General features: G+C 39.7%; 1 protein-coding gene across 1 annotated transcript in view; it reads right to left on the bottom strand.

Moving 5' to 3' along the window:
* The window catches only part of LOC118400068 (contactin-3-like), a 67,013-nt gene that overhangs the window by 38,419 nt on the left and 15,448 nt on the right, over positions 1–13,146 (bottom strand). The window contains exons 2-3 of the mRNA XM_035796474.2: positions 12,859–12,995; positions 3,175–3,310 (exon numbers count right to left, since the gene is read on the bottom strand). Of these exons, the coding sequence (XP_035652367.1) occupies positions 3,175–3,310; positions 12,859–12,913 (191 nt within the window). The 5' untranslated portion in view covers positions 12,914–12,995. The remainder of the gene's footprint in view (positions 1–3,174; positions 3,311–12,858; positions 12,996–13,146) is intronic.

The raw sequence follows: 13,146 nt of genomic DNA, 5'->3' as shown, positions 1-13,146 counted from the left end.
CTGAAGTGCTTCACAAAAATGGAAAAACAGCACTTCGAAAAAGCACAATTTCTCCGGGGCCATGGCATTAGTGGAGCCTTATAGAGTGAATGGAGGGAATTTAACACACCAGACAGTAGGGTTCCTAAACAACAACAAAGACTAATGGCTCCCTTATTTGCTCTAGCTGTCCAAGCCTGTTACAGCCTCCAGGCCATGGGCTGCTCATGGCATGGGCTGGATGAACTCTGGCCGACCTTGAGGTTCACATCAATGTTGCATGAGGCCTCTTCATCAAATACAGGCAGGGAATGGTGCCGCACTCAGCGCTGTCTCCAGCCACGCACCTCACCTGTTTTCCCCTGAGGACAAACACACACACAGCTAATATTGGCCCTTAAAAAAACACATTGCTGACCAGGAGAAAGAGGGCCCTTGGTCTCAACCCGGAAGGTTGGCAGAGAATAAGACTAACAGCTCATCAGATATTACTGAATATCATCATTGAACATGGTTGTATTTGAAATGGAAGAATTAATATTTCAGTAGTCTGAGACTTTGTCAGGGCAGGAGATGCAAAGTTCTCTCCTCAGGCTCCATGCTGTGATAGCTTCCAGACTAAATGAGAAACTCAAATTGCCTAACGTGTCCTCGGAGCGCTATTACATAAATTAAGAGACGTGACAACATCTCCCAGATTTCACATTAGAGGGCAGGGAACATCACAAATAAATGATTGATGTCCTTTGGCCACTATGTCCTTGGTTCTACAGTACATTACTGTAAGTTCAGAACACACTGCCCAATGTAGTGTTCATTCTGGGTCACTGTCAAGGAAGAAAATCAAATGTGACAACCATATTGAGAAAAACTACCCCTACTGTAACAGATCAAGTACTAATATCTTTAACATGCGCTGTGGTGTGGAGGGATGTCAAGTGTGGAGTTGTGTGGGACTGCTTATGAAAGATAAAGAAGAAAGACAGTACTAAAGAGCATTGTTTGAGTGATATGAGATGGTTACTTTGACATGAATTGGAAAAAGTGAAGCTCTTGAAAAAAACTCACAAATCTTGTGATTCCAGTATAATTTCACTAGAAATTGACTGATGTTCGTTGATGCCTCCCTGTGGGGGATCAAAGCTTGTCCCTTTGCAGCTCTGAGGGACAGCGCGGGCAGCTCATTGGGGGCATTTGAGGTCCTGAGTTTTTTTTGCGTTTGGGAAATGTATTGCTAAACATTTCTGTTTCACTTTTAATTATCAAGACAAAAGTCCTCTCCTTGCCGGAGGGGACACAAGTCAAGAACAGTCAGTGTCAAACATACACTCTGGTGCAACCCAAATAAATCCACAAATGATCCCTTTACTTGCAGTGAGTCCAAGGACTAAACGATGCAGTGTCTTTAAAAGTATTCCCATAAACGTCAATCCCCTGCCATGGGAGTTTGTTTCAATAAAGTGATTCACTTCAATTCTACTCAGATATGTGCTCTGCATTCATTTGGTTTTAATACACTTATCTTACGTAAAATGGGTGCTTGAAGTCCAACTTTTCAATTTGATCGACTTGGTTCTATCCATTTCACAACGAAAGCTTGGATTGTCTTTAATTAGTCTTGGATTGGACTTTACAAATAACATTAATCGTGTGAAATAGCTCATTAGACACACTTAACTGGAGTGTTATTAGCCTGCATGAAAACAATCATAATATTTGGAATTGCTTATGATGACTAATGTGTTATCCGTTCCAATACATCCAATATTAATCAAGAGAAAACATATCACTGTTACTTTACTAATGTAGGAAACTTTTGCGCAGCACTTAAAAATCTAAAGAGGCTTCTACTTACAGCATTCGAGGGTTATTCCAATTTGTGGCACAGATGACTAGACCACATTTTATCACACATAATCATAACCCACGATCTATGCTTTCCCTGTGCACTTAAGTTAAAAAAAAAAGTAATAAAAAAAAAGAACAATCCTAATTGTTCAGTTTGATGGTGAGAACACGTCCACTCTGCTTCTTTTTCATAGTTAGTGCAAGTTGTAATGGTGCAGCTCATCCTTGGATCGCTCAGCTTGCACAACAAGTATAATGATACCCCCTGCTGCTGCTCTAAGACCCATGTTTTCAGCACATACGCATTAGAGGAAATGTAAGCATTTAACGGAATGTCACTCACAAGGTTATTACCGCTCTCGACTGCCTGCTGTGCATTTACATGATGCTGACCAAGCTACGAAACACAATCTACCACCAAACCAACGCAGGCTGCCATTTTCAGGCAGACTTACCACCGGGGAATAACCGGGGGGATATCAGAGAATCTAGAGTAGAATTAGTAACTGAAATCTCCCTACATTCCTAATGATTTCCTAAGCAGTGCAGCACATTATAAAGCATTAGCTTCAATCCTAGAGCAACCTAAATAAAATCTGTAATAAAGATAACTAGACTCATATCTCTGAAGTATTTATAAGCTAATGGTTGTCTGACTTCCCATCTAAATCTAAATCATAGCTCAAAGCCTGCATTAGTTTACAGCTTTTAGTTTTTTTGGAATGAGCATACCATATGAATCAGTTTCTCTGTCTGGTTAAATGTCTGCATACCCCTTTCCTGCAGTCAAATGACCCAGTGTCCTCATGGGTGGAATGTTATTAATATGTCATAATTTAATCATTAATAAACATATTCTACTTTTTTTAATGCAGAAAATCTGGTGTTTCTATGTCAAACGGTTTGTTATATTTCAGTATTCTGCAATGTATATAAAGTGTAATATTGGGATGCAAACTCAAAATGGAATACATTTTAACTCCATATCTGACATGGAACAGGTGTCTTCTTTTTTTAGGCCCATACCCTGTGAGGTGTGTACTTTTGTTTCAAAGTAGATTTGTTTAAGACTACCAAGAAACACTATATGTAAACCTTGATTTAGCCAACTGCAGTGAAAGGTGAATCTTGTTTCTTGGATGTTACAGTATCTCTACTGCTACTATGGTAAGCCCAATGTGTATCGCTCTCCACCAAATCAATGCCAATCAATGCTCTCAGTATCCTGTTTGATTGCCTTGAGAGAGAGCGACTGAATATTTGGTTAAACATCCATGTTAAATGGTAGCTAATGGCAGTTCCACACTGAATTGTGGAATTATAGTGTAGATTGGTGGAATCATTTACCTGTACTGTGGGGTGGGGTTCCCCTCTGCCTCACATCTAATGGTAGCTTCCTGGTCAGGGAAGTTGATGGGGAGAATGAGGTCACTGGGCTCTGTCCTCCATCTTGGCCCTTGGAACAGGACATCTTGTGCATGAGCTGTAGAACAAAAGCAACACAGGCTGTAATACTCAGGCCTTTAACAATTGACATTTGTCAATGTGTGACATTTCAGTCATCTAACACGGAATTAATAAATTACTCTGAACAAACAGGTAGACAGTGAAAACTTGTGAATCCTGACAAAAAACTAGTGACAATTTAGCATTTTTAAAAATCATGTCTATGATTGCAACATGGTAATACACGGTACGACTGAGACAGGGCCATTCAAATATTTGATTTGGAATAGACATAAGGAAACCATTATTTGATTAAATAGTGTGCTACTAACCCAAATAATTATAATAGCTAATCCATGAAAAACTTAAATGTTGGCCTAACTATTCAATGTTGGCACAAATCTGAGCACTGCAAAAATCTCGGTGACGTTGAAACGTTAGTCACATGATTGCACCTGTGTGAATCCAGCAAACCAGGAACATTCACAGGACGTTAGCTAACATATACCTATTAAGTTCTTGTTAGGGTTTGAGACAACATTTTTGATCACCAAAAAAAAAAAAAATCAAAACATTTTGGAAATTAAAATATAATTGGAATGTTCTGCTAACATTCACAAATATATTGTTCACAAAATCTGTAAAAACTACCACAGAACATTCTCTTAAGGTTAAGGTAATAACACAATGTTCCGATAATGTTCTTAGAACATACTGCTGTAACAAAATTAATTGACCCTTTGCTCTGCCCAGCCCCCCTTGGTTGCTGTTGCAAACCTGGACAACATTTTTCCAGGAAGACCAATTCCCCATTCAACCATTGGCGAAATCCCCTCACAATAACCTCAAACTGTGTTTTTTTCTTCTTCTTTTGAGACCAATGAAACTGTTTCTAATAAATAAAAAAAATCGAACACAGATCAATCACCCTTTGCTAAATCAGGAAACTCTTGGGTATGTTGTGGTGGACTGTCATTACAATTGCTTCATGGGAACCTGGTCAAATTATGAAGAAAAAAAAATAATGCATCTCAGGAATCACATTAATAATTACTCCTGGTGCATTGTTAAATTATTTATCAATTTAAACATGTATTTTTAAAAGAAAACTCAGTTTTTGACATAGCCCTCATTTGCCTTCAGACGATTTAAACATGAGCTGTCAGAGGTGTCAGACTCGAAGACAATTGCTATCCATTGGAGCACTGTGATTGGTTGCCAAAACTTATGGGTGGGACTTAGCGACGGGTCAATCGAAGTGGCTACGAGGAAACATTACAGGAACGTTCTGCTAATGTAGATGGATATTTATGTTATATTCAAAACACTCATAAAAACAAGCAGGGAATATTCTAATATTCTAATGTGACGTTATGACATAACGATGTTCCAAAAATATTCCCTCAACATATTTCAGCAATTATGTCTGGATTCAATTAAATTGGTTCTGAGAAAACAGTGCAGGAACGTTCTATTAATGTTCATGGAGACATCATCCAAAACATTCAAAACAACACGCAGTGAACATTTCTGCATAACTCTCATATGCACTACCGGTCAAAGTTTTAGAACACCTATTCATTAAAGTTCTTCTTTATTTGTACCATTTTCCACATTGTAGAATAATAGTGAAGATAACAAAACTATGACATAACACATATGGAATCATGTAGTAACCAAAAAAGTGTTTATCAAATCAAAATATATTTTATATTTGAGATTCTTTAAATTGCCACCCTTTGCCTTGATGACAGCTTTCCACACTCTTAGCATTCTCTCAACTTGCTTAATGAGGTAGTCTCCTGGAATGCATTTCAATTAGCAGGTGTGCCTTGTTAAAAGTTCATTTGTGGAATTTATTTCCTTCTCAATGCATTTGAGTCAATCAATTGTGTTGTGACAAGGTAGGGGAGGTATACAGAAGATAGCCCTTTTTGGTAAAATACCACGTCCATATTATGTCAAGAACAGCTCAAATAAGCAAAGAGAAATGACAGTCCATCATTACTTTAAGACATGAAGGTCAGTCAATCTGGAAAAATGTAATAACATTTTACGTTTCTTCAAGTGCAGTCGCAAAAACCATCAAACACTATGATGAAACTGGCTCTCATGAGGACCCCCACAGGAATGCTGCAGGGGATAAGTTCATTAGCGTTACCAGCCTCAGAAATTGCAGCCCAAAATAAGTGCCTCACATAGTTCAAGTAACAGACACATCTCAACATCAACTGTTCAGAGGAGACTGTGTGAAGCAATCCTTCATGGTCGAAGAAACCACTAGTAAAGTACACCAATAATAAGAAGAGACTTGCTAGGGCCACGAGCAATTGACATTAGACTAATGGAAATGTTTATTTTGGTCTGGAGTCCAAATTGGAAATATTTGGTTGCAACCTCTGTGTCTTTGTGAGATGCGTTGTGGGTGAACGGATGATCTCCGCATGTGTGTTTCCCACCGTAAAGCATGGAGGAGGATGTGTTATGGTGTGGGGGTGCTTTGCTGGTGACACAGTCTGTGATTTATTTGGAATTCAAGGCACACTAAACCAGCATGACTACCATAGCATTCTGCAGTGATACGCCATCCCATCTGGTTTGGGCTTAGTGGGACTATCATTTGTTTTTCAACAGGACAATGACCTAATATACCAAGAAGGAGAGTAATGGAGTGCTGCACCTCCACAATCCCCTGACCTCAACCAAATTGAGATGGTTTAGGATGAGTCATCCATCCATAACTCATCCAGAACGCCGCAGCCCGTCTGGTGTTCAACCTTCCCAAGTTCTCTCACGTCACCCCGCTCCTCCGCTCTCTCCACTGGCTTCCAGTTGAAGCTCGCATCCGCTACAAGACCATGGTGCTTGCCTACGGAGCTGTGAGGGGAACGGCACCTCAGTACCTCCAGGCTCTGATCAGGCCCTACACCCAAACAAGGGCACTGCGTTCATCCACCTCTGGCCTGCTCGCCTCCCTACCACTGAGGAAGTACAGTTCCCGCTCAGCCCAGTCAAAACTGTTCGCTGCTCTGGCCCCCAATGGTGGAACAAACTCCCCACGACGCCAGGACAGCGGAGTCAATCACCACCTTCCGGAGACACCTGAAACCCCACCTCTTTAAGGAATACCTAGGATAGGATAAAGTAATCCTTCTCACCCCCCTTAAAAGATTTAGATGCACTATTGTAAAGTGGCTGTTCCACTGGGTGTCATAAGGTGAATGCACCAATTTGTAAGTCGCTCTGGATAAGAGCGTCTGCTAAATGACTTAAATGTAATGTAAATGTAATGTAAATGAGTCGGACCGCAGAGTGCAGGAAAATCAGCCAACAAGTGTTCAGCATATGTGGGAACTCCTTCAAGACTGTTGGAAAAGCATTCCAGGTGAAGCTGGTTGAGAGAATGCCAAGAGTGTGCAAAGCTGTCATCAAGGCAAAGGGGGGCTATTTGAAGAATCTCAAATATAAAATAGATTTTGATTTGTTTTACAGTTATTTGGTTACTACATGATTTCATATGTGTTATTTCATAGTTTTGATGTCTTCACTATTATTCTACAATGTAGAAAATAGTACAAATAAATCAAATTCAGCTAATGTTGATATCAATGCACTAATACCTACATTACATGACCAACGTATGTGAACACCTGCTCGTCGAACATCTTATTCCAAAATCATGGGCATGAGTTGGTCCCCCCTTTGCTGCTATAACAGCCTCCACTCTTCTGGCCACTCTTCTGAAAAAGCTTTCCACTAGATTTTGGATCATTGCTGCGGTGACATGCTGCCACAAGAGAATTAATGTTGTCGGGTGCTGATGATAAACGATTAGGCTTGGCTCTCAGTCGGTTTTCCAATTCATCCCAAATGTGTTCAACGGGGTTGAGGTCAGGGCTCTGTGCAGGCCAGTCAAGTTCTTCCCCAACAATCTCAACAAACCATTTCTGTATGGACCTCGCTTTGTCCACGGGGGCATTGTCATGCTGAAACAGGAAAGAGCCTTCCCCAAACTGTTGCCACAAAGTAGGAAGCACAGAATTGTCTAGAATGTCATTGCTGTAGCGTTAAGATTTCCCTTAACTGAAACTAAGGGGCCTAGCTTGAACCATGCAAAACAGCCCCAGACCATTATTCCTCCTCCACCAAACTTTACAGTAGCACTTTGCATTCGAGCAGGTAGCGTTCTCCTGGCATCCGCCAAACCCAAATTTGTTGGTTCGACTGCCAGATGGTGAAGCGTGTTTCATCACTCCAGAGAATGCTTTTCCAACTGTGGCGAGCTTTACACCTCTCCAGCCGACATTGCACATGGTGATCTTAAGTTTTTGTGCGGCTGCTCGGCCATGGAAACCCATTTCATGAAGCTCCCGACAAACAGTTATTGTGCTGACGCTGCTTCCAGAGGGAGTTTGGAACTCGGTAGTGAGTGTTGCAACCGACAGATGATTTTTACGTGCTACAGTACTCGGCAGGCCTGTTCTGTGAGCTTGTGTGGTCTACCGCTTCGCGGCTGAGCTGTTGTTGCTCCTAGATGTTTCCACTTCATAATAACAGCACTTGCAGTCGATCATGGAAGCTCTAGCAGGGCAGAAATTTCATGAACTAACTTGTTGGAAAGGTAGTATCCTATGATGGTGCCACGTTGAAAGTGACTGAAGACATTAAGGCCATTCTACTGCCAATGTTTGTCTTTGGAGATTGCATGGCTGTATGCTGGATTTTATGCACCTGTCAGCAACAGGTGTGGCTGGCCACATACTTTTGTATATATAGTGTATAGCAACAAACAACAAACATTTCTGTGAAGTTATATTGTAATGTTATGACATGACGTTCCAATAATGTTCTAAAAACATACTTTAACAATAATGGAAGTAGTTCTTAAAACATTGCTGCAACGATCCACTAATATTAATGTATAGTATTATACAAAGTTGCCAAACTTTGAAAAAAATGTCAACCCTCTTAAATCATGATATTTTAAAAGGGTATTGTTCAAACATGGTTTTACATTTTTTAAATAAAGAAATGTCATTAAGTAAGTGTTAACCTGCTATCTGCCATCTTCCAATCCAGTAGGCTGTGGATTCCACAAACTATGATTCAAAGTCCTTAAACTTAGATTCAAACTATGGCTTTATGTCTTTGTACATACTGTATGCACATCGATGTACATACATCTCACCACAATCTGTCAGGCAATAATTTGACATGATTTCTGAAATCACGTTCGTAGTGAAAATAAAAGGTAAAAACATTCCAACTTTACAGTGTGTCAGAAATAGAGAAAACAAATTCCTCAACAGTAAGATAGCACTAACACATCAAATAAATCTCCATGGACTGTTCAAAACGGTTTTGAATACTTGTTGAGCCCCTTAAAGCACACACCTATTGTATACTGCATTATATGTACATTCAAAGTCTGCTTTGCTGTGGTTGTCTTACGAGAGAGAGAGAGAGAGAGAGAGAGAGAGAGAGAGAGAGAGAGAGAGAGAGAGAGAGAGAGAGAGAGAGAGAGAGAGAGAGAGAGAGAGAGAGAGAGAGAGAGAGAGAGAGAGAGAGAGAGAGAGAGAGAGAGAGAGAGAGAGAATGGATTTCTGTCCCAATCCCAGGTGACCACAAGGGCATAACGAGCCAGTGTAGCAGGAGGTTTGTTCTAAAATGCAGGCGCAGTTCCATCCCAAGGATCCTGATAATGATCTCTGACATGTCATACACAGGAATAGGAATGGAATCGCAGATGTCCCTGGAGGTGCAAATGCAGTAGGCTGCTCAAGGGATGGCTGAAGGGCAACAGTAGCCTACCGTATATGAAAAACTGCATTTTAATCAATTTAACCTTGTCACTATGAAATATAATACGGTTGCTTGCAAATACTGTGTGGGTGTCTCTATCACTTTTCTTATCAACAGCAAAAGAGAAGATTAGATCTAGGCTAATGCAATGTAATGCAATACAGATTCTGTAGAATTGTGTAGTCAGTGCACAGTATGGTTCATTTCAGTTCATAACGTCAAGCAGAATCTAGAGAATATCCAAAGCACTTCAAAATGATGTAGGGAATACTGTAAGCATTAGATTTCCTACATTTCCATATGAGACAAAAGAGACAACATAGACAACATAGACAACACACACATCAGTGTAATACTGTCGACTTCAAACTAGTGCTCTATTGAGAGGTATTGCAGTACTGTTGCCTAAAAGGTATACCACCCAGCAAACTGGGAACATTTCCAGAACATTAGCTAAGATTCTCATTAAGTTATAGTTAGGGTTGTATCTAACACTAGGATGACAACATTAAGAGAATGTTTTTCAGAACCAAATATTTGAATTAATATATATATATTTTTTAATTAAATATCCTTGGAATGTTCTCCTAACATTCATTAAACTGTTGTGCAGAACATCTGTAACAACAACCACAGAACATTACCCCAAAGTTCTCATTAGGTTTCCAGGTAATGTAATAACACAATGTACCAGTAATGTTTTCCCAGCAAACCAAAAATGGTTCTGTGAAAGTTCCCGGAACATTCCTTAGCTCACAGCAAATGTTCTCATAACATACCTGTATATAAAAGATTTGTCTGATGTTGTAAGAACATTCCTAAAACACATTTAATCTGTTCTTTAAAGGTTCCCAGAATGGTTCATTAGTTTGTGGGAGCAGTTTTGTGAGATCGTTGTGGGGACAAAAGAAAATGTGAAATTAAGGCTCAGGTATACTCTACTAAAAGAGAGGATGTCTTTATTTCATCCAGATTTATACATCTAGAAAGACATGTAGAATTTAGACTACCTGTAAAAAAAGATATAAAAAACATTGTGTAAAAATGGACTGTTCAACTTTTTAAAAACGCACCCGATATAATTCCTATTTTGAAGTTCTTGATATGGTCCTCCTGTCTTATTTTTCATGATCTGAAAAGCAGAAGGGAACCTAGATCAGTACTCATAGTCTATATATGGGCCTAGGGGTACGCAGCATATAAAGAGTGTGATGGTTAATAACCAAGTTACCAGTATTCCACTGGGTTAGTTATATCTAAGAATGCAGAAAAGGAAGCATGGAACTCCAGTGTGACCATACTGCCATGGCTATATATTGTCAACATATGAAGTGTAAAAAATATGGTTGTGTTTGGATGATTAAATGCTGTTCAAATGTCCTATGAATGAAATTAAAATGCCATGTGTCTCTACAATATAGTCTTCAAATGCAAATTACCGTTAAATCTGTAGAGAAACAAAATGGGGATGTATTCCAATCTGCTTTTTTATGCTTTAATTTGCATACTGAGAATGTTGTGGTAATATTAGGTAAAACTTAAACGTAACATTTTCTAAGTGTACTTGTAATATTCTGTGTATATTGCATGAATATCAATGGAATATTACGTCCCCTCCCCAATTTTATGATATCCAATTGGTAGTTACAGTCTCGTCCGATAGCTGCATCTCCCGTACGGACTCGGAAGAGGTGAAGGTCGAAAGCCATGCGTCCTCCGAAATACGACCCCGCCAAGCTGCAGTGCTTCTCGACATAAGGCTCGCTTAACCCGGAAGCCAACCGCACCAATGTGTAGGAGGAAACAACATACACCTGGCGACTGTGTCAGCCTGCATTGCGCACAGCCTGCCACAGGAGATGCTAGAGCGCGAAGGGACATGGACAACCCGGCTGGCCAAACCCTCCCTTAACCCGGAAGACACTGGGCCAATTGTGCGCAGCCTCAAGGGTCTCCCAGTCGTAGCTGGCTGCGACACAGCCTGGGATCAAACCAGGATCTGGAGTGATTTAGCTAGCACTGCGTAGCAGTGCCTTAGACCGCTGTGCCACTCGGGAGGCCCTGGAATATTAAGCTAAACCTAAAACAAACATGTTATGAACATCATAAAAATGGTCTTATTGAATTCTTACAACATTTTCCTGTACAACCTAACTTAAACATTGTATGAGTGTCATCACAACTGAGCATATTTTGTGTTTTGGAAACCTCTCTCATGTACTGTACCCACACTTTCCCCACAACCTAATTACATGTTCTGGGAACCTTTAAAGAACTCAGGAAGGCTGTTCTGTCAACATTCTTGCAACATTAAAGGAATGTTTTCTGCACCCTGATACAAACATTATCTGAATGTCAGCACAACCAGACAGTTTTTGTGTTTTGGGAACAAATCTGTTGTTATCGCCCCACAATGTTACCACAACCTAATGAAACATTCTGTGAGCAGTTAAAGAACATACAAAATGTGTTCTGGGAACGTTTTTGTAATATCAGGTGAAATGTTTGCACCCTAAAATATTATCTCTTTTATACAATGGGTTACTAACATATTTAGTCATACTATTTCATCCTTCCACAAGATATAGTCCCGACACAAATCTAGGGTTGCAACACAACCTGGCTGGTCACTCGTTCTTTCTGTTCGGTTGCCAGAGAAGCGACCTAGTCGTTCTGTCTTTTTGTTCTACATCTATGGACGCGACCCAGTCGTTGGTTCTAAAAGTTCCATTGCAATACTAGCTGGCATGCAACTAGACAGTTTTTGTGTTTTGGGAACATATATTATGTGATGTTCTCACAATTTTCCCACCAGACTGTTCCCACAACCTAATTAGACATTCTGGGAACCTTTAAAAGAGCAGATCATCCGTGTTCTGGGAACATTCTTGGAACATCAGTTGAATGGTTTTGTACACTAACAAAACATTGTACAATCATCCACGCAACTGGACAGTTTTTGTGTTTTGGGAACATCTTTTGTGATGTCCCTACATTGTTCTCACCAGACTTTACCCACAACCTAATGAAACATTCTGGGAAACTTTAAAGAACAGATGAAATGTGTTTTAGTAACGTTCTTGCAACACCAGGCAAATGTTTTATAGGTCCAAAAGGCTCCTTAGCCGCTTCTACCCCCAAACCTAAGACTGCTGAACAATTAATCAAATGGACACCCGGACTATTTACATTGACCTCTGCTGCTACTCACTGTTTATTATCTATGCATAGTCACTTTACACCTACCTACATGTACATATTACCTCGACTAACCTGTACCCCCGCACATTGACTCGGTACCAGTTCCCCCTGTATGTAGCTCTTTTCTTGTTATTTTATTGTGTTACTATTTTTTACTTTAGTTTATTTAGCAAATACTTTCTTAACTCTATTTCTTGAACTGCATTGTTGGTTAAGGGCTTGTGAGCAAGCATTTCACCGTAAGGTCTACTACACCTGTTGTATTCGGCGTGCGACAAATGCAATTTAATTTGATTTTATACAAACATTCTACAATCATCACCACAACTGGACAGTTTTTGTGTTATGAGAACTTTTGCCACGACCTAACAAATGTTCTGTGAACTTTCACAGAACCAATTTTGGATTTCTGAGCAGTTTCTCGTTTGTAACAAAGAGAGCATTTAGGCCTAGTAACATTGTTACATGCACAATGTTAATGTAAACATAAATCATCCTTCGAATGAAAAATTATATTGGAGCTTGTAGAATTATAATAGTAAATACCTCTTCCTGAATAAAATGTGTAGTAAAACATCTTACCTGCAAGGCAACCAATGATTGATAGCAGCACAAGTTGTTTCCATAGTAACATCATCTTCCGTTGCCAAGGGCAAATAAGACTCTCATCCAATTGCTTGTGAATGGAATGTTCTCCCCTGAATACGAGAATCTTTGATCTGAGGGGAAAGTAATTAAACAAATAAGTAAAATAAGATATTTTGAGCCAAATATTACAAGCATTCAACATCAATACATGATTACAGTATTACAACAGTTTCACTATTCATGTTCTTTCACAGTTTTTAGAAGGCTTGAAGTAAAAATGAA

This window comes from Oncorhynchus keta, chromosome 21 (genome assembly GCF_023373465.1).
Source record: "Oncorhynchus keta strain PuntledgeMale-10-30-2019 chromosome 21, Oket_V2, whole genome shotgun sequence".
Classification (NCBI taxonomy): Eukaryota; Metazoa; Chordata; class Actinopteri; order Salmoniformes; family Salmonidae; genus Oncorhynchus; species Oncorhynchus keta.
The sequence above is the reverse complement of the archived record's forward strand: the minus strand, read 5'-3'. Positions and strand labels throughout refer to the sequence as shown.